Raw genomic sequence first — 22598 nt, 5'->3', positions numbered from 1 at the left:
GAACACAGTCTGCCATCAGCAAATCTAAATGTGTGAATGCATTATTGATGCAGCGAGTCTCTGAGTTGCGCTTGCCTTTCGGTGAGGATCAAGGAATCGGGGTAACAGCTGTTGGGAGCTCCCTCTGCTGAGATGCCGTCTAACTCCATCAGATCACAGCACTGAAGCGAACATTGCCGTTCGAACCTTGTGCCTGTTGTGTTGGATGGGTGGGTGCTGTATGTAAAACCAACAGGGATTCAGTGTCTTTTGAATTAAAGGGTACAAACTAACCAAATAACAATGCATTTTATGCTGCTTTATGAGAGTAATAATCCACTTACGGCTGTGCATTACAGTGATTTTAGCAAGGTTAAGGTTGACTGCTTTAACATTACCCTTTTATCGGTGTAAAATCAATATAATACATGACTTCCCATGGCTTGTTGCTTTAATATGCTTTGATGTGAAATGTTTTAATGTTAAACATAGGCTACAACACCAGAGCTACAGCTGTTAAATGAAGAACTGAGGGAAATAGGCTAATGCTGACCTCTATACAGATACCCAACCTCCATGTTTTGTTTGCCATCTATTATTAAGGCCAAGCTTTTTGATGAAAGAGGCATTTACCTCCAAACAGAACAAAAGCATGCAGAATAAATAAGGAAATTGAGCTGGTTTGTACTTGGATCTACCAGGTGATTTCCTGACCAGCATTTCAGCTGTGTTTGCAGATGTCTCCTGTAAATTATTTATAACGGCTTATTTGTTAGCTACGTGCATAAAATGCTCAAGAACTATAGAGAGATAGTCATTTAGCATAAACTGAGAGCAGAGGCTCTGACCCGAGCAGCCCGGGGAACAATGCGATCATGAAACTGGTCATTAGGTCATTGTAGTGCTCTCAGTGTGCCATTAAAGTTCATTCTGGTATTTTTAGCTTTAAAAAAACCCATGTGAGAGAGACTTTTGAAGACCAAAGGACTTCTGATCAATAATTTAAACAAAAGCTTTTAGTCGAACACAATGCAGTTGAGAATTCTGTGCTGTAAAACTGGAAATATACTTTCTCTTTTCACTGGCATCGCAATGCCATCTTTCATTCTGTTCTGGGGGCTGCGCTAGCACAAATGCGCACACAAGAGGGTTCCCGTATTTGCTGAGCCATGCTTAATTAGAACACAGCCCCTGGAGAGCAGGGCAGAAGATAGACAGGGCTCTGGGGACGAGGACTCAACTCTGCCCCCTGTGACAAGGTTTCCCACTCCAGACTGACTGTCGCCATGGCAAGGGTTGCCGTGGTGCTGTCGCCCCTGGATTCTGTGTGGACAGGAGCAGGAGAGTGACAAAGACAGGATGTGATGGCTTTGGATGGGGAGGCTTCAGATGTCATAACACACAAACAGACAGTGACACGATCGCACACCCACACACATGCAACAGAGTTATCAGGGGTGAAGAGATTATTTCCTATTCCATCACATCAGATTTTCCTCCATAGGGGTTCTCCATCTTTCCCGGGGTCCTTGTGGTTGTGATATAGTTTATGCTTTACAACATGATTTATGGCCATGTATATATGTATGAGAGGCTGTATATACGAGCAGTGCAAAAATTGGTTACAGATGGAATATTTTAGATGTTTTATTGATGCTATGTGTGGGTTGCAGAATTCTGTGGAAATTCAGGCACAAAAAAATAAAAAAGATGTACATTTTGACATGTTAGTTGGTAAAAATGAAAAATATGACTTCAAATTATTTTAATTAATTTAGTTATTTTAATTAATTGAACTAATTTTGTTATTCATCTCTTATTTTAATCAAATTAACAGATCTTAAAGTAACTTAACGTAACAACATAAATTTACTTTAATTTAAATTAAATTAACTAGAATTTTATTTATAGAAATGAAAATAAATGCAATTTTTCCTTTAATCACTGAAAGTCACCATGAAATCAAAATGGACAATTCTTATTATTTTATGGAACATTGAATATTATAAATGATATTTCTGTGCACATCATAATTATTCTATTGTAAATCATGTGCTTATAATCTTTTATCAAAAAGACTTCCTCTACCTATTGCAGTGACATCTCTTCTCTTCTCTGATGATGTGTTTACCGGCCTGAGGACAACTTTTCACTCAGGCCCTGTTTATACCTGGTATTAAACCACGTTTTCGTCAATCTGATCACAAGTGGACAATACAGGTGTAGATGGGGTGTAAAACAATTTGAGCTTATCCACTTTCTCACGTCCTTGTAAGCCTAAACTTGACATAAACCCTCAAATCTTGCATTTCTGTTTTCAGAATATGTGTGACCATTTATCTTTTCAAAGTGTGACCCCTGGTGACCCCTGTTATGTCACATATGGGGTGCAGGGAAGCTTTTACGTGGATCAGAACTAATAAGCTGCCTTCTGGAGATGTGTTGGTTGGTATTAGTGTGTTGAGTTGTGAGGGCTGATGGTAACCAATGTAACTTTGTGTGTATATGTGGTTGCAGTTGGATAATCTGGACGAGCAAGCAGCTCAGATCAGGAGAGAACTGGATGGGCGTCTGCAGATGGCTGATCAGATTGCCCGGGTAAGTCTCATCATTTGATCACTTACACGTGGACAGAGATGCTCCGGAGGTGCTGTAAACAGAACTGCCATCCGTTCCACTGCAACTCAGTCAATTCAGTTTATGTACCCACATTCAATTCATAATTTAAACCGGGATTTACCTTCGACTAGACCTGTTTGCCTCATACATAGTTCAGTGGTTGTAGCATTTTCCATAGGGACCCCATTTGTCAGTCGACATAATGTTGTAGTGGCAGATAAGGGAACGTCTAGGTTACTAATGTAACTCTCGTACCCTGATGGAGAGTCGTTATGTCCCCCCTGCCACAACCCTGAATTTCCAGCTGAATGGCCGGGACACCGTCTCAGCTCTTCAGCATAACCCTGAATGAGTGGATGTGTGCCGCCATCTTATATGCCCGTATGTACGGGGGAGGGGCTCAGCATGCAAGTTCCACTTGCCAATTCCATTGGCCGTTTTTCTAAAACTCAGAGGTGATTGGGGCTCCCAAGTGAGAACCCCGTTCCCTGAGGGTTACATCAGTAACCAAGACGTTTTCAATTTAAAGTTTTAGTCATTTTGTTATATGCTTTTTATATATATATATATATATATATATATATATATATATATATATATATATATATATATATAATGTATATTTTATTATAACCCCAGTAACAATTTCTCATAAAATAAAGTCATAAATAATATCTCGAACACACACGCACACGCACACACACACACACTGGTCAGACTAAAATCATAACATTATACAATTAAGTTCTTTTTTTTCTTTTTTTTGTGATACATTTTTTCCCCATACAAACAATGACATAAAAATAACTTTAAATACTTTGTCAATATGATAGGAAAATCACCATGTAAACTATTTGAATAACCTCTTCCTCTAAGCTTTGAGCTTGAAAGTACTTTTCTATATCTTTTTTATATTTTTATAAAATATATATTTTTAAGTTTTTAATAGTGTTAACACCAGTGATAATTTAAAATAAAGTTAATAACAATTATGCTTTATTTTTTGTTATTCAAATCTTCAGGCTGGCAAATTCCCCAAGTTTGTGTCGAAGGAGATGGAGGCTATGTATATAGAGGAGCTGAAAAGCTCAGTCAACCAGCTGATGGCTAACCTGGAGAGTATGCCGGTTTCAAAGGGAGGAGAGTTCAAACTGCAGAAGCTAAAGAGGGGACACAACACCTCCATCATTGATATGGGGCAGGAAGATGAAAACCAGCTGTCCAAGTCTGATGTTGTCCTGTCTTTCACACTTGAGGTAAGAACTGTTCTAGCCTACAGGCACTGTATTAGTTTTGTGCTCAAGGCCAGGGTTCAGTATAGTGTGCCTTTTCATCGGGCCCAGGGAAGAAAGAGTGATTTTTAGTGGTGGCCCTGCTCAAGGTTTCCATACCTTTGACTTTCTTTGGTGAAGCTTTGTGGCATTTCGCCTTGCTTAGACATTCTTGATGTTTCGCACACAATTAACCATTAAGTGTAAAACATATAACCAAAATTGTGAGACAATGGCAGATGCAGAAGAGGTGGCAGAAGTGTTTGAGAAGCCCATTTGGGAAACATTAAGCATTTTTGGTGCTAGTGGAATAGAAATTACAAACATTAACAAGTATTTTTTTATCCTTTGAACCATTGAAATGTGCTGATTTAAACATTAATTTAAGTAGCCAGTAGCCTGTGTTATATAGTCGAAAACAAATTGCATTTTTTTGCCATTAAATATCATGTTGCGCCTACTACCACTGATCATAAATATCTTTTTGGAGTCTAAGGGTTTGCCTCTCATCATTTCGAATGATGAACACCCCTTAGTTTTGATAGAGAATTTAAATGAGAAGTAATGATAAATTTAGCAACATTAGCAGCTGCGGCGTTAGTTTAACACATGCGTCTGTGAGATTTTAACCTTTACTGAATTTCCAGCCTTTCCTATTGCATAAATTATAGACAGAATGGGCTGCAGCATATTAGAAAAATGTTATACAGCATTTTTGATTAATGATTCCCGAGGATATCGAATGCCTCTGAGAAATCTCCCCTCTCAAGTCTGAGGTTTTGCTATAATTATACTACCTTGAGCTAGCTCATTTTCAGGGCAGTTGATTATAACTTGGCATGGCTTTAGTAGTCACAGAGGCTGACAGAGCAGTGTTTTATGTATTTGATAGCCTGGCTTGTGTCTTTGGAGTCTATTTTGTTTTGAGGAGCTACGAGCTGGCAAATTTTATAGGTGTTCTGGGTGTGTGTGGATTGATTTTCGGTCCAGACGTAAACAATGCTTATTCAATGAGTGTCAAGAGCAAGAAAGTTGAGTGATAATAAATGTTTATAATGTGGTCAAAAGATTGAGCTGGATCCTGATTGGCTAACAGCATGGTAAATGACAGCAGCCAAGGGAACTGCTTATGTGAGTATTACAACACATACCTGCATATGAAATAAAACCAAATGTTCCTTCTGTGTAGGTGGTGATTATGGAAGTTCAGGGATTGAAGTCGCTGGCTCCCAACCGCATCGTGTACTGCACGATGGAGGTGGAGGGTGGAGAGAAGCTACAAACTGACCAGGCTGAAGCATCCAAACCAACGTAGGCCATTAATGTCAAGATTCAAAAAAATGTCATGATCATAATTAACATCTACACTGCTCTTTCAAAAGATTGGGGCTGGCAAGATTTTTTTTATGTTTTGAAAGAAGTCTCTTATGCTTGCCAAGGCTGCATTTATTTGACCAAAAATACTGTAAAAACAGTAATATTGTGAAATATTATTACAATTAAGCATAACTGTTTTCTAATTGAATACGTTTTAAAATTTAATTTATTCCTGTGATGGCAAAGTGGAATTTTCAGTAGCCATTACTCCAGTCTTCAGTGTCACATGATCCTCCAGAAATCATTCTAATATGCTGATTTACTGCTCAAGAAATATTTCTTACTATTATCAACGTTTAAAAAACTACTATTAAAAAATATTTGTGTGGAAACCATTTTTAATGAATAGAACTTTTTTGACATTATAAATATCTTTACTGTCACTTTTGATAAATTTAATGCACCCTTACTACATCTTTTTTAATCTTACTGACCCCAAACTTTTGAACAGTAGTGTGTATTGTTATAATTGCCTTTAAAATATGTGTAAATGAATGCAGATATGAGTCTCTCAGTGTCTAGGGCCGATATCTGGGGATCAAGTTCGACGGCGTTAGCTTATTAATTATTAATAAGCTACATTTTAGTCATATGCTCTACAGATTTCGTTAAATCCATAATATGGGACAGTTTTCTAATGGCAGTGCAGTTTCAGGTGTTGTGTCCTCCAACTAGAAGTCTCTTATTTGGCCAGAGGCAGTTACTCAAGGGATGAGCACATGATGTGGTGCTATTTTTGGGCCCTACGTTCCATCATTGGATCAGATGCCAATTTATAACGAGCTAAAGAGCAAGAGGGAGCCTGGTAGAGCGAGAGAGAGAGTGAGAAAGAATCAGGAATACAAGACACAGCCTCCATGTCCCCTCAGAAAAGTAATCAGCTGTGGAGAAACTGATTAGGAGTGCGCATCCCAGCGGAGGGGGGAGAGGGAAAGAGAGAGAGAGAGAGAGAGAGAGCCTCTGGCACTGGCGAAGAATAATGACGTCACGTGAGAATTAGCATTTAAATTCTGTCATCACACACAACAACCTTCACTTTTGTGTGTGCAAGTGAGAACTTACACACACCTGCACGCACCGTTTAGCACGCCTTTGACGGGAATAAAATCTGTTTCATATACAAGGTCACCTTCTTTCCCCTTATAGGGAGGAAACCCTACAACGAAGCATCGTCTTCTAGGACATTTTCTTCCCCCCGTTTTATCCCTTTCTCCGTTCCATCCTTTCCTTACAAGGCTGGGAAATAAGGCTAAAAAATATCTCAATATATTTGAACTATTTCACTATTTGATCATAAGGAAGAATTTATTTATTAATTTATTTATTTTGCACCAATACATATTTAAACAGTATACTTACATATATTTTACAATTATAGTTCACCATTTTTTAATTTTTTTAATCATATGACTAATACCATGCAGAGACTTTTTAAGTGCAAATGAATCAGTTTGCAGTTGATATATTAATACAGATTCATTTGATTTCATTTATTCACTAAATTAATCACAAATTGAACTTTTTTGCTTCTGAAGTTCAAATGAAAGATGCTATTAAAACATTCACAATGTTTCATTTTACATGAACAGCAAAATCAAAAATGTATTATGAATATTCAGTATATCTCCCAGCTCTGTTTCTCTTCCCATATCAGAGCTCCCCTGCTTCTCTCTTATTCTGTATCCACGATTCTGTTCCATTCTTTTCCTCTTTTCGTAACTTAAATTTTGCTTCTCGCTCTCTCTCTTCTTCTTCTTTCAACTGTAAAGCACTTAGCTCTTATAAAAGCCTTATGATTATGAGTCATAGAACTCTGTCTATATTCATGTATTCATGCTGTCACTGGCGGTTGGAAACGGAGAGAATTGGCTCATTTTGGCAAAGCATAACAGCGCTAATGGACACACAAGAATGTGTCACATCAAACAGACATGCTGAAGGAGAGAGATTAAGAGGAGGAGGAGATCGAGGAGAGCGAACGAGGCAGAATCGAAGAGAAAAGGAAATTTGACATTCAGAAGTACTCAGAAAATGTTATTCAGTCAGCTGTTTAAGAATAAACCTGTCTTACGTTGTTGTCCCAAAGGCGATCTCACACATACACACGGTTCAGTCATGCATGGCCTTGTGCAGTGTCAGCAACCTCCCTGACACGCCGTTAGCACTGTTAGAATGCTAACCCATCCGTATCCATGGAAGCCATACAAACACTTGCCCAGAAACTAAACATGTTTCGTTCATTAACATAAGACTTCACTATTATTTGTGTTTTATCTGTGCAGAAACCTGCTGCTTATTGACTAAGCATCTGCAATCTTGCATGGTCAACCAGGTGCTAAATTCAGTGATATAGAGCGCCAGTGTATTTAAATGAAGTCTTTGTCATTATTTTCAGTGCTAACAAGTCTCTTTTTTCTATGTACAATAAATTAGGTTCACCCTCTATTTATATAAATTGTAGATTGGGGCCTAATTCACAATATTTATATTTAACATTGGGCTGTTACTGTCTGCAGAAAGTACATTTTTTGGATGTATTGGTCCATTACCTTCAGTAATTTGCATAGTTCTTTTTTGTGAATCTGGTGCTACAACAATGCAGACAGAATGTGAAAATGATCAGCGGGTACAATCATTCTTAGAGAATTCTTCCCTTTTATTATAAAATATTTAATATCCCTTGTAGGCCCTTAGAAAAATATAGTGGCAAACATTTGGCCAACAAATTTTCCCTAAAGCTCATATTTTCACATGCAAATTATGTTTTTGCTGATTGCTGTTGGTCTCTATTCATCCTCGACCGTTCAGCCGTTACATGATTATCGCCCCCTGGTGGTCATCAAGTAGATTAACGATTGTGTTTTCCCATCGTTCAGTCTGCATTTGTCACTTCTCTAAGTGATAAATCACACTTCCCACCACACACATAGCAGGTTTTTTTCCCCTCCTGCACTAGCTTTCCCTTTTTGCCCTATTTTTCATTTCTTTTTCTCTCCCCCTTTTTCTTTCTGTCTCACTTGACTGCTGCCTCTGAAACGTGCAGCCTGTTTCCACGGCAGCAGATCATGTCACGTGTTCTGGTTTTACTAGGCCAACTTTACCACTCACCGTGTGTGTGTGTGTGTGTGTGTGCAAGAGAGAGTGTATCCGTGTTTTCCTAGGTGAACGTTTCTATACTGTTGCGTCATATTGTTCTGAGATTGTGTCCATTTATTATTTATAATATCAATACTGATCATATAAAGCATGGTGTGAGCCCTGCTACAGTGTGATCTCTCATACATGCATGAGTTATAATATTTCTCCCTTTATATGACGGCTTTACACTACATGCATATGGATTAGTGGGGAGAGTGTCGAGAGAATATAGCAGGGGCGTTTTCTTAAAGGAAGCAAAGGAGGCAGTGCTTACTTAGAAAAATTTGGATGAAAAATAATCAATCTTAAAAATAATATGATGAAATATGAGATCTAAGTCAGTGACACTAGCAGATAAAGTTTTATATGGATGCACCATCTCTAGTCTCATTGAGATACTAAGGCACAGTGTTGGGGGGTAATGCATTACAAGTAATGCGAGTTATTATGTAATCAGATTACTTTTTGTGAAGTAACTAAACACATAACTTTTAAATTTGCATCAAAATATCTCAATTAAGTAATGCAAGTTACTTTGTTTTCCCAATTATTGACGGCAAAATGTGAGCATGCATTTACTCATCTCACTTGCACAAAAAAAATCAGAAATCCTCAAAATGAATGAAAACAGTGAAATGCATACTCAAAATATTACGCAAACCTGCAATAATTAAATAACACAAATATACTGTATGTTTTTAATCTTACTTTATTAACCAATGTCTTTGCTGCTGACCTTTGATGATCCAATTCAACCAAACTAAGCAAGAATGACTTTAGTTAAACATCATATTTGTGTTTTTTTTTTTTTTTTATTATCCTAATGAGAAATTCGAAGTTGAGTAATCAACTAAAAAGCAAAAAAAGCAAACTTTTCCTGAGTAAATTGGTAAATTAATAAATATCAGGTTAGTTTAATATTCCAGATTCAGTTACACTCTAGAATGTATTGATTTAATTTAACATTGTAAGAATGTGCACTGCAAATATTCTAAATACTTATTATTCTTTCTTACTTCTCAATATGGATTTAATCTTCCATTTTAAGCTATGGAGGCTTAAAGATCTGTGCAATCGTTTTCCAACTTTTCTTCAAGTAAAGTGAACTTGTTTTAGTACAGAAGGCAGTTAAGACAAGTTTGAAATGCTCAACTGCAATAAACTTTTTTGTAATAAACAGCTAGACAACTGTTTAAGAATATTAGAATAATAAAACTATGCTTCTAAAACATCTGTCCACATTCTTGTATAAGATTTACATTTACAGACATCTTGGCTGAACAGCACTCAGCTGCAATTACAACTTATGACATCAATAACTGGACTTATAAGGGGAACTGTGTGTAAATCAAATCAAAATAAACTTAAAACATTAAATGATCTGTAAGTCAGCCAGTTTTTAGCAAAAACATACAGGTTAGACTTTAAAAAACAACTGCAAAGAGAACTTTGCCTCGAGGTCTGCGACACGCCATTGGACTCAGATAATGAATGGGCATTGGGCAGAGTAAATAATGGTGGACTGCGAATGTGAACTCTCGAAATCTTCTTTAGGTTTTTCATTTATTTATTATTTTCCAAATGTCAGACTTGTCTGTTGTGTGGGAGAATCTCGTACCAGTAATCACCAGAGAATATCCTCGGCTGAATGCGTTACGCAGAAAACGTCAGATGATACTCTTTACCCACTGGTCTGTCTCTCATGCACTTGACATTCAGTATTAGATTTTTACGACCTTATCAAATGATTTGTTGGCAAACTATTTCATCAGCCCTGCCGTGTAGCCGAATAGGACTGCAGAGATTGTTTTCCTCCCTGATCAAAGTAATACAATGAAAACAAGGTTTGCGAGATGTCTCTGTGCTCAGCAGTTACGCAGTGATAAAGTAATAAAGAGTGGCCGAGTGCCAAGGAGATCTAATATACCTGGAGAAAGCCATACATTCCAGAGCCCATGGAAGTATAACACTTGGTGGCTGTGCTTTTTATGTTTTTCTGTGTGTTTTGTGTGTGAGATGGATAAAAATGAGTGTATAAAGTACATAGAAGCCTACCATCAAAGACATGAATGGTGTTTGTGTGTATGTGTGTTCTCAGTTGGGGAACCCAAGGAGACTTCACCACCACACACCCTCTGCCAGCGGTCAAAGTGAAGCTCTTCACAGAGAGCACAGGGGTTCTGGCCCTGGAGGACAAGGAGCTGGGCCGGGTAACACTCAATCCTTCTTTTCTTTCTGGTGGCTTTGGACATCTGTCATTCTGTTGAGTTTTTTTGGAGTTTGTTTGAGGTCTTACTTTGTAATCCTCCTTTTGCTTCATTGATGCCTGTGAATCTCCAGTCTTGAAAATCCCTGTAAAAGAAATGAGAAGTTTGGCTTTTAAAGTTGAACCACTGCTCTGTTTCTACAGTGAATATTTGTTTTTCTTACAAGAGTTAAATTCTCAAAGAACGAAACCGGCTTCCTGAGTTAGGATTTGAATTCACCACGCCCCTCCGGATGTTGAATTGTTGTAATAAAATAAATAATTAACCAAATGACAACTGATTTTGGCTAATTATGCATGTTTATGCCATAATAAGATCAAAACTGTTAACAATGGCATCAAAACTCTTAAAACTAACTCTTTATATAATATATTGAGTAAATTATAGCATTCTGGGAAATGGCATGCTTTTCTACATACAATTAATAATAAAAAGCTATGTTATTAAACATAATAGAGACATTTACTACGGTTAAAAAATTTGAGTCAGGAATATTTTTTTTCTTTTTATGAAAAAATATGTTTATTTATTAAGGGCACATTAAATTGATCAAAAGTGACAGTAAAGATATTAATAATGTTTAAAAGTATTTCTATTCAGAGTAATGGCTACTGAAAATTCAGCTTTGCTGTCACAGACATAAATTATTAATTAATTCTCACAAAAGAAAAAAGTTTTAATGATATTTCACAATATTTCTGTTTTTATGTATTTTTCATCAAATCAATGCGGCCTTGGTGAGCATTTTTTTATTCAAATTTGAATTGCAATTGGCCTTAATATAACCTTAATAAGAAATCGTGAATTGGAATTTAAAAAGCAGTCTACATTCAAGGACTCAGAGGTCCTCTAATTATGAAATTGTTAACATGGTTTTTGATCTTGACTGATGCCGGATGTTTGGTACATGGTTGATAAATGTGTCTTCATCAAGACTGAGGTAGGCAGGCATCTCTAAGCATTCAACTCTAGCTAAGAAATAGATTTAGAAGCCAACTTATCAGAGAGAGAGAAGAGAGCAAATAAAAAAGGCACAGGAGAGAACAGAGAGAAACTGGCTCTTCTCTGATAAGGTGCCAAGAGAAGAGCCGCACATCCCAACTCTCAGCGCACAGAGGCATGAGCCAAAATGAATTGAATGTTGAGAATTTCACTAAAAGCGCTGACTGGCAAAGTAATATGTCATTATCAGCTCACACCCAGACTCAGGGATATTTTCCCACACCCACACAACCTGTTTATCCGTTTACTGAATGCTTCATGTGTGAAAATGTCTTAGCGTTTCTAGGGCAGGCACTGGCTATAGGATTACATGTTAAAGGGATAGTTCACCCAAAAATGAAAGTTCTGTCATTCTATCCTGAAAGAAGGTCATATGGGTTCGGAAAGACATTTGGGTAAGTAAATAATGACAGAATTTTCATTTTGGGTGTGCTGTTTTTAATGGTGATAGCTTTGTCTCTCAGTCAGTCTGGTCTGAATTGTGATCATATGGACTAATAATCATGGTTCTCTAATTTTGAATGATTAGGTGGTTCTTCACCCAACTCCAAACAGCCCAAAGCAGGCAGAACTCCATAAGATGACTGTGACCAAGGCTTGCCCTGATCAAGATCTGAAGATCAAACTTGCCGTCCGCATGGACAAGCCTCAGAACATGAAGGCTTGTGGGTAAGGGCTTTTGTGGGTACAGAAATATTTCTCTGTAAAAGTCTTCTGTTCATATGGAGATTACATTCTAAAACAGTAAAATCCACACATATCATCTTTTGTTTCATGGTTAAATGAAAAAGTATGTACACTTCTGTCAAAAGTTTGGGGTCGGTAAGATTTTTTAAAAATTGTTTTTGAAAGAAGTGTGTTATGCTCACCAAGGCTGCATATATTTGATCAAAAATACAGTAAACCAGTAATATTGTGACATTATTGCAATTTAAAATAACTGTTTTCTATTGTAATATATTTTAATGTTTCTGTGGAAACTAATACCTTTTTCAGGATTCTCTAATGAACAGAAAGTTCAAAAGAGCAGCATTTATTTGAAATAGATTATATATATATTTTTATTATAAATAAATTCTTTTATAAATGTCTTTAATATCATTTTTGATCAATTTAATGCATCCTTGTTGAATAAAAGTAATAATTTCTTTAAAAAAAACAAACATTTTTATTGTATGAATTAAATTAATAAAGGAAAATACTGATGAAGCCTGTGATTATTCCATCAGGTATTTATGGGCTGTTGGCAAAAATGTTTGGAAACGCTGGAAAAAGCGCTTCTTTGTCCTTGTCCAGGTATATCTTTTATACATAAAAATTTTGAGTGACGAATAGTTTGACTTTGTAATTCCTTGTGACGCTATGAAGTTTATTGTTTTCAGTGTCTTGATGAACCATGTACAATTTTAGTTAGTACATATGACATTGATTTAACCTGAGAACCTAATGCCAAGTATTTTAATACTATTTGTTTCTCTCCTGCTAAAGGTAAGTCAGTATACGTTTGCCATGTGCAGCTATCGAGAGAAGAAGTCAGAACCGCAGGAGCTGCTGCAGTTAGATGGCTATACTGTGGACTACACTGACCCACAGCCAGGTAAAACTCTCACATTCACAGATTACTCTTATGTACCACTCCTTTATGGAACTATTATCACTTTCTGGTTGTCAAAACGTTAGTGTCCATTGTAATAAACTACATCTTTGTTAACTCCGCCGAGACACCTGCGTACTTAAGGGGAACTAACTTCATACATCCATCTTGGGTGCAATTGGTTAAAAGGAATCGCAAAAAAGCCTCAGAAAAGTGAAGCCAATTCTGAGAAAGAGTCTAGAATAATTTCTTTGCAGATGCTATCTGAAATGTTGTATATAGTGCAGCAAAAGTGCATTTTAAGTGTATCCTCCAATGTCGACCTGAATTTGACCTCTTTTTTTTTCTGTGTGTGCAGGTCTGGATGGAGGCCGGGCTTTTTTCAATGCAGTGAAGGAGGGTGACACTGTGATCTTTGCCAGTGATGATGAGCAGGACCGCATCCTATGGGTGCAGGCCATGTATCGAGCTACTGGCCAATCACACAAACCCGTCCCGCCCACCCAGGTCCAGAAACTGAATTCTAAGAGCGGAGCTGCGGCACAGATGGACGCCCCCATCTCTCAGTTCTGTAAGTAAACATACCAGTAAAGCATTTCATTACAATATCAATCAGGACAAAAATTTACTGAAGCTGAGATGGCGAGTAAATTAATCACCATCTTTTATAAACCGCTCTGTTATTTAGGTTAGAGCCCATGCCCTCAACCACTTATGGACAACATGTCACAAAGTGGATAATAATTAATAGATGAATTCAGGTTGTTGTCAGGTTGAGTTAGTAACTCATAATGTCATAGTGATGTCACCTTGCACTCTCAGCACACTGCACAAGTAGCAGGAAAAGGTAAGAGCGAGTGTGTATAGTGGAGCAATGTGTTTATTTCAATGTCCATGTCTTCGTTTCTGCCCGCACGCACTCCTGATTAGCTTTAACATCTGCGTGTTATTCAGCCAATTTATAATAGTTTAAATTATTTCAATTGGTCAGTTTAAAATAGGCCTTACTTTTTTCTATAAAGATATTATCAACCAAAAAATGAAAATGATGACACCTTTTACTCATCCTCATGTTATAAAAAAAAAAACCTCTTTCTTCTGCAGAACACATACATTTTGGTCAGTTTCTCACACAAAGCTATTATATGGCTTCAGGAAATTTGGAAATTAAGCTTTAACCCTGTTCATTTGCATGCAAAAATAAATGTTTTGTCCTTTTGTTTTCCACAGAAGAAAGAACGTTCTAGGGGTTTGGAATGACATGAGAATCAGTAAATAATGACAGAATTATCATTTTTGGGTGTACTGTCCCTTTAAGACGTAAATGGCACCTTTCGTTGCATTACGATTCTGCCACAAATGTTCTCACCAGCAATTGAAACACCTGTGAAAGTTTAAAAAAAAATACTTCACACTAATATCAATTCCCTTTGAAGCATCTAAATAATAATAGATCCTGCTATTCAGAACCTTGTCTTTTGGTGTGCATCTACTTCAGCATCTGTCCATAGCAATGTCTTATATCACAAAATGTCTCTTAACAGAATTTATACACTGTTAAAATAAGTTCAATAAAATATAGCTAACGTTTTAACCTCATACAAAATCTAAAGGTAGAGGTTCTGTGTTGTTTTTCCATTGATTTATTTGTCTTGTTTGTGAATGTTTCTTGTGGTCAGATGATTCCCTCACAAGTTCAGATGCCATTCAATTTTCTCACTATAAGACAGACCCTCTCCCCTCTGAAACATTATTACACTGTGTAAATGTTTCACACTCCACCTTAACACACCCCAGGTGGTCTTGAATGGCACAGAGTAGTGGAATATAACATGCTGTACACACATCCACGAGCAAACATTCCTTTGCTGCAGAAGGTTTTCACAGATTCTGGAATACTATGAAGGTTCTGGCAACAGATAATATTTATACATAAATATATTAAATATACATTAATTACTCTGCTTGAATACAGAGTACATGTATCATAATAACATACAATGATTAAGGGAATATTAAAAGGGAAATGGATAGCCGGTGGAGTTTTGGGAACACTTTACAATAAGGTTCACTTTGTTAAATACAAAATTCTGTTATAGAACTCTTGATGGCGCAGGCTAATAGGTCCTTTAACTTAACCTGCTCATAATCACATCGTTATCTATAGCCAATGAGCTTGCGTGCTTAACCTTTACATACGTGTGTAGCATTTGCCTTAGCAGTGCAGTGCACTTTTAGAAAGGCTAACTTTATTTGCTCAACTTCCAACAACACTTTTTCCAAGGCTGATGTTTTAATTTACCCGTGGCCGTGTGTGTTTCGGGCTGGGTTCAGCTGAACGAGTGTTAGAGTCATGCTCCATTATTCATCCGTTGTCCAAATGACCTCCACATTTACAAATAGGAGTATAGAGGGTTTTAACAATGATGATTATCAAATGATGCTAAATCATCATACTATTTGCTCAGGTGGTTGTGCAGGGTTTCTATTAGCCTGCAATGTGTATTTCATTTGTTAAAGCCACACATAATGCACGTTCTAATTGGATATGTTTGAGCCTTTTGGCTCAGGCACACATAATCATAGGCCAATAGAGTTAAGCCATTCGGCAAAGCAGGCTCAGGCACACATGGTCTAAAAGGCCACTAGAGCCAAGCCTTACGGCCCAAACTACTTAGTTTAGTGGCACGCACACACTGGTATGTAGGCACATATATAACTAACACCACATCGGTAAGTCAGGAGGGCCACTTTAAAAATAAAAAAGGGGTACACATAGGGCTACACTGCGAGATGCTTCACGCGCCTTATATGCACCTCATGACAGCCCGCATGTCTAACGGCTAGACCCACCAAAATATTCATCCAAAACATAGAACTCTATATAAACTGAATCAATAATAAATTGTAAATGTGTTCAGCATTCTGTAACAATATATTTTCGGATTTTCTAGACTATTTTAAGTCGTATGATATATTAGTGTATGGCTTTGGCATGCATGTATACTAAGCCGGGCAGCAGGTGCCTAAGCCCTCCCCAGCTCTTTTCCAATGTAAATCTGTGAGGAAAAATGGAAGTGCAGCGCGATTTAATTGAGAGCCATTGGGGCAGATTTCAGACTGCCCCGCTTATTTTCAAGCTCCAGACCAAGACGATATCAATCCGCTTTAGCTATGTGTATATTAGTCTGCATCAGGTCAGTAACTAGTTGGCATGTCTGTTCTTAAAGCAGGGCTATGCAGTTTCGGGAATTTCTTCGCTGTATTCTCGCTTTTTGCTTGCAGGTTTCTCTATAGAGCTCCCCCCACAGCTTCGGAATAGATATTTGACAACACTGTCGAAAAACTCGTTGGCAACTCTCAGATACCAGAGGCTAGTAGATCAACGACATCAAAGCAGATGGGACATTCTTTAAAACGTCTTCTTCATTCGGGTTCGAACAGCGTGAGGGAGCGCAATAATGACAGAATTTTAGCAGATTTTTTTTTTGCCGTAAAGCAATACGTTACATCGCGAGACCTGATATCACGCGATACTTCCTGACGCTGAGGCGGCCCGCCGGCCCAAAGTTGCAAGGGTGGTTTTTCGGCTCGCAGGCGCTTGGGGGGTGCGAGACGACCACCGTTCAACCCGAAAAAAGTCATATAACTATTCCAAAGTCCGAAGCTGTTCGGTTAGGGTAAAAAAGTTACTTAGTTCACCTTTAATAACAAATGAATAAAAGTTTAAACGTGCTAATAGCCTTTATATAGTTCTGTTGTGTTCGTTTTATGTTTGTTCTGAGAATAGAAATGACTTTCTTTTCCTCACCGGAATTGCTCATTTGTTTTTACCGGATTCAGTACCTTCATAGAATCAATTTAGAAACTGATACTGGCATCAAATACACATTTGACCAACATTCAAATATACTGTATGTCTGAAGGTAAGTGTATTTGCCAGTACAGTGTTAGTATTTGTTTCAGTGATAGTTGAGTCTGATCTAGATTGTATCCTGTGAGAATCCTGTCAAAATCAGCTGCAGCAGAGCACAACGTAATACACCGAAATATAGTCCTTTCTTTCTTTCTTTCTTTCTTTCTTTCTTTCTTTCTTTCTTTCTTTCTTTCTTACTGTCTTTCTTTCTTTCTTTCTTTCTTTCTTTCTTTCTTTCTTTCTTTCTTTCTTTCTTTCTTTCTTTCTTTCACTACTCGATCTGACCACCCACCAGTTCAAACTGCACTATCATGTCGGTACAGGTTGTTGTATTTTACGTTGTGTTTTTTCTTCGTTCATGCTTTGCTTGTACCCTTCTTTAGTCCTGCAGCTTTAGTGGAGTCAGGGTTTTCGTGTCTGCTTTTTCCTTCAGCCTTGTTGCTAGTCTTTATGTTATTCTGGTTTGTCCCTTCTTACCCTGCTGTCTTCTAGCTGGACTCAAGGGTAAGTGCTAACCTGTTAGCTAGCACCAGTCAGATAATCATAAAACCATTATCTGACCTATGCAACGTGCTCTCTTTATCCTTTTTCTCTCGTTCTTTTTCTCCTCCTTTCAAATCTCACTCCTCATGCTTTAGACCTAAGTAGATTATTTTACTTTTCAGTTGAACTTTTTTTTTGATGATGGCTAAAACTACAAACTTTCATTATTCTTGCCAGTTTAGGTTGCATGTAAATTAGTGCGTTTGTACTTATTATTTAGCTAAGTTAATATGGTTTATGATTTATTTGCATAATTGCCTTCTCTACATAAACATCACTAGCATCACAAGACCCCTCAGAGTAAAGTAAAAGATGGGGTTTGACTTGTTTTGGTGGCATTTCATTCTTATGGGACAATTTTGAGAATAATGTTTGGGATGACTGACTAAGTCAAATTTGGCCATTCCTAAGTTTGACCATCAATTCTGTCTACAGTAACAGCAGCAGTGAAGCACTGTACATGTTTGACCACTTGGACTTTACTCTCGAGGGTTCAGTTGCCTTTCAACTGATTTCTTTATTTTTGAACTTGAGCTTTACAAGAGTTGGCAAATATGTAAGTGGAGTATTCTGAATGCCAATGTGAAGGAGCAGGCACTGCCGTCCCTCCTCACCGAGAAATACTCCTAATTATCTTTCGTCCGGAGGAAATGGGCCTCTTTGAAGTAGTCCCTAAACCCAATGTAGAACTTAGCAAAGATATAGTTCATTATTTGCACCTGTGTGTGTTTGCCCTTATACTGCTTGAGTAGGTGAGCATTTTGATGTCATGTTATCCATTCAGATGCTGATGGAAAGACAAGTTAATGTTCTTCCTTTTTAATTATTCTCCATTTTCTTTCACAGAGAATGAATTAATTACTTTTTAGACTCTGTTGGCTTCCCGTTAAAGCCGTGTATCTGCACTAGAATAGTAATGCTAGCCTGTTGGCACGCCACTGAAGTGGCTTGCTTGTCAGTGTGCTCAGCAACCCTTATGAAAACACTGAAAATTTCTCCAGTATTGTCAACTTGCAAATGCTAAGAGAAAAATGTGGAATGCTAAAAGATAGGCAAGCGGAAAATGTTACTCCAGTTTCTTGCATGACATTGGAAAGCACAGTGGAGTGTCTCACTGTGTTCCTGCATGTAAAAGACATCCATTTTCAATGAAATATCATATATAACCATTAAAAAAGCATCAGGAGTTATTTTACAGTAGTAACAGGGTAGGAAATGGTTCCTAGTTTATTAGTATCCCCATAAGTCCTAGTCTTATTTGAATGCAGCACAGCGGTTTTTGCACAAGCCGATTTAAAACTGTGGAATGTGGAAGTACATTATTTTAATTAATGTATAATTATGAAATATAAAAATGCAAATGAATAAGGCACATCCTTTAATCCTGTAGGTTTACCCTGTAATTAGGACACATTTGCTTATTTCTTCCCTTTAATTCCACGGTTCATATAGCTCATATAGTCTGTTATGCATTTTTACACTTTCTTTTTCTCATTTCTTTATTATCCTGAGTTGCTCAGTTATAAGGCTTCTTTGCCATTCATTCTGATGTTGAACTTTTCTCAGTTTGTCCGTTGTCTATCCTAGCTCATTTCCTCACTGAGTTCTTCATTCCTACAATCCCGTGTCTTTTCCTGTGCCTCTATTCTTTCTTTTTTTGTCCTTTCTTTTAGTTTAGTCTACGTCTCTATAGCAATGCTTTACTTGGCCAAAGAATAACATAACTTTATCCAAGTTCCTCTAATTAAGCAGATCTGGATAGTATTTATTTGTTTTTGCACTTTATTTTTAGCCATATGTATTCACACATTCACATGGTTATTGTTGTTATCTAGACACACGTCCTAATCATTGGTGTAACACGATGCACATTCTTTCCTCACATTTTCTCTCATTAGAGCACCTCATCACTGCACAGATTTAGATTCTATTATTCTGTTGCTAATAAAGTAAGTCATCAGGGGGTCAGTTTCTTTTTTAGGAATAACTTACCTTTTCTTTTACTACTTTCTCAAGCACGTGCATAGAACTTAAAAAAATACATAGACTGTTTAGCTGATTTTGTTTACATTTAGCCTATAACAAAAGCATATTAAAGAACCCATGAAATAAAAATAAGAAATTTTTTTTTTTTTTTGCTTTTATGCCATGTCTATTAGCATTGACGACATCTACACTACCAAAAGTTTGTGGTCATTGAGGTTTTATTAATTTGCTTAAATTTTTTTAAGTTTATTCAAAAATGATGCATTAAATGGATCAAAAGTGACAGTGAAGGGATTTTTAGATAAATGTTGTTCATTTGAACTTTCTATTCATCAAAGAATCCTGAAGAAAAAATGTATCATGGTTTCCACAAAAATATTAAGCAGCACAACTGTTTTCAATATTATTAATAATAATAAGTGTTTCTTGAGCAGCAAATCAGCATATTAGAATGATTTCTGAAGGATCATGTGACACTGGACAGGAGTAATGATGCTGAAAATTCACCTTTGCGTCACAGGAATAAATTAAATTTTAAAATATATTAAATTAGAAAATATTAATTATTTTAAACTGTAATCATTTTTCACAGTGTTATACTGTTTGAACTGTTTTTTGATCAAATAAATGCAGCTTTGGTTAGCATAAGCACTTAATTTTTTTTTTTTTAAACAAACTTTTGAATGGTAGTGTATATGCTAGTAAATATTTACCAAAAAAAATAAATAAATCACTTTTAACAGTATTTTTTTTCTTTTAAAGGAAAACAGAGCAAAAATATTCATGACTCATGCTGACCCACACATATTTTTGTCTAATCAATTGAATCAGAAAACTCTGCTTGTCAGGCCATTTCATGGGGCCTTTAAATATTATCTTAGAGACTTAGTTGATGCTGTTGTACTATTAAATTACATTAGAAAATTCCTGGTTAGTTAATTATAATATATCAAAAATGGCAAACATATCTCCCCTAATTTCTTTTTTCGGCATTTGCACTTTTACGAGCACACAATCCATCTCCTCTCTTAAAATGAGTGACATTAATCAATTGCGAATGGCAGAATCTATTGTATTCATGTGAAAGAAACTACATTTGGAATTACGCCACTTCCTCAAGGCCATCGGTGGCCTTTTACTTACAAAAGCTTTTGATTGAGAGAACAGGAAGAGACCAGGCCCTGATCAGCTCATGCATGCACGTCCAGAATGAATGTGAGCTGAGAGTTATCACTCAGTTCCACATTTGCTAGGTCCGATTGAACTCTGCTTGACTTTTGCTGCAAGTTGACAATGTGAAAGCTCCTTGATTTGCCATAGAGGGCTCATTCTAGGTGTTTATTTTTTTGTGGTGAGAGGAGAACAAATCATTCTCCTTGCAGTTTGCTAATTTCCTCTTCCTTGAACCCACCCCCTCTCCCTTCCTCTCCCATGATTGGCTGGAATAGATGCTGACAGAGCACAGAAGCACGGCATGGATGAGTTTATCTCAGCTAACCCATGTAGCTTTGATCATGCCTCGTTGTTCGAGATGGTGCAGAGGCTCACGTTGGACCACAGGCTAAATGACAACTTTGCATGTCTGGTAAGTGTTTTTTTTAAAAAATGCTGACCTAAATGCAAAGCAGCTAAATTCAACATGGTTTCCACAGAATGTTAAGCAGCACAACTGTTTTCAGCAGTGATAATAAAAAGAAATGTTTCCTTTCAAACTTTCTACCTTTTTTTATTGTAGGGATGGTTTAGCCCAGGTCAGGTGTTTGTTCTGGATGAGTACTGCGCTCGGAACGGGGTGAGAGGATGCCATAGACATCTGTGTTATCTTGGCGACCTACTGGAGAGGGCAGATGCCGGTCACATGATTGACCCGACGCTGTTGCACTACAGCTTCGCGTTTTGTGCCTCCCATGTTCACGGTAACAGGTACAGGCTTGCATAAAGATACACTGCATTATTGTGATGTTAGATGTCGGGAGAGATACGATCATGGAAGCAGGGTGAACGAGAGTGCAGAACCAAGGGCGCTTTGCAAGTCATCAGCATATTTTTGTATTTTTTCTTTAGCGTTTATTATATTTTCCCCTGTGAATGTTCTTTATAATTTTGCCAAATTTAGTTTGATTTGTTGTGTCTTTTGTTCTCAATCATTTTTCATTTCTTTTCCACTTTCCAAAGCTCAGCAGTATTCTTTTATCCACTACACTTTTTCCATTCTCCTTTTCTTTTTTGTTATTTTAATTTCCAAATCTCATTGTGTTGCTCATTCATTACATGTTCCTGATAGTCAGAGGGGGTCTGAGTTACAGGGGGCTGGCTCAATGTCAGGAGGGAAAAAGGAGTCTAAAAAAAAGAGGAAATGTAAAACACAGCTGGCCCCTGAGAGCGCAAGGTAAGAGGGCTTATCAAGGATATGTTCATATCAGCATCATATTTTATATTGTGCAATAGCAGCAAATGTATCTCACACAGGGTGACATTGCTTATACAGCTTAGGATATCTTAAAAGTATACTGTAGCTCACCCCAAAATATTTATATTAATCTCATTATTTTTTTCAGTTGAACACGAGGCAAAAAAAGAAAGGGAAAAAAAGAACTATAAACCTTTCATTTCTTTAAAGTCATCATGATATTTTATAATGTGACATATTTATCTTAACAATAAGACTAAGATCCTGCATTAAGAAAATATTTTGAATTTTGACTTCATACAAGCCTGTATGCACTTGTACAGCACGTTTAGTTCAGCTTTCTCTTCCCACTGACTTGTTGAAAGTATATTTATTACTGTGCTGAAGCTAGCTGTGTATTAAATATATTTTAATGAAATATGGTGCCCAATTGGAGTTTTGTGACATCAATAGCTGTAAATTTAAAAAAATGGGTTGGAAAGAATGTCCCCCATGT

The 22598-nt window shown here is 37.0% G+C and overlaps 1 protein-coding gene across 8 annotated transcripts in view; it reads left to right on the top strand.

Annotated features, from left to right (window-relative positions):
- Positions 1–22598, top strand: part of cadpsb (Ca2+-dependent activator protein for secretion b) — a 78973-nt gene that overhangs the window by 33525 nt on the left and 22850 nt on the right. For all 8 annotated transcript variants that reach the window (XM_084127988.1, XM_084127987.1, XM_084127991.1 and 5 more), the window contains exons 4-13: positions 2497–2577; positions 3621–3854; positions 5059–5180; positions 10483–10594; positions 12183–12322; positions 12883–12949; positions 13142–13250; positions 13606–13818; positions 21141–21277; positions 21428–21615. In XM_084127988.1, the coding sequence (XP_083984114.1) occupies positions 2497–2577; positions 3621–3854; positions 5059–5180; positions 10483–10594; positions 12183–12322; positions 12883–12949; positions 13142–13250; positions 13606–13818; positions 21141–21277; positions 21428–21615 (1403 nt within the window). The remainder of the gene's footprint in view (positions 1–2496; positions 2578–3620; positions 3855–5058; positions 5181–10482; positions 10595–12182; positions 12323–12882; positions 12950–13141; positions 13251–13605; positions 13819–21140; positions 21278–21427; positions 21616–22598) is intronic.

The sequence above is a fragment of the Abramis brama genome, assembly GCF_963993115.1.
Source record: "Abramis brama genome assembly, chromosome: 11".
In the NCBI taxonomy this organism is placed as follows: domain Eukaryota; kingdom Metazoa; phylum Chordata; class Actinopteri; order Cypriniformes; family Leuciscidae; genus Abramis; species Abramis brama.
The sequence above is the reverse complement of the archived record's forward strand: the minus strand, read 5'-3'. Positions and strand labels throughout refer to the sequence as shown.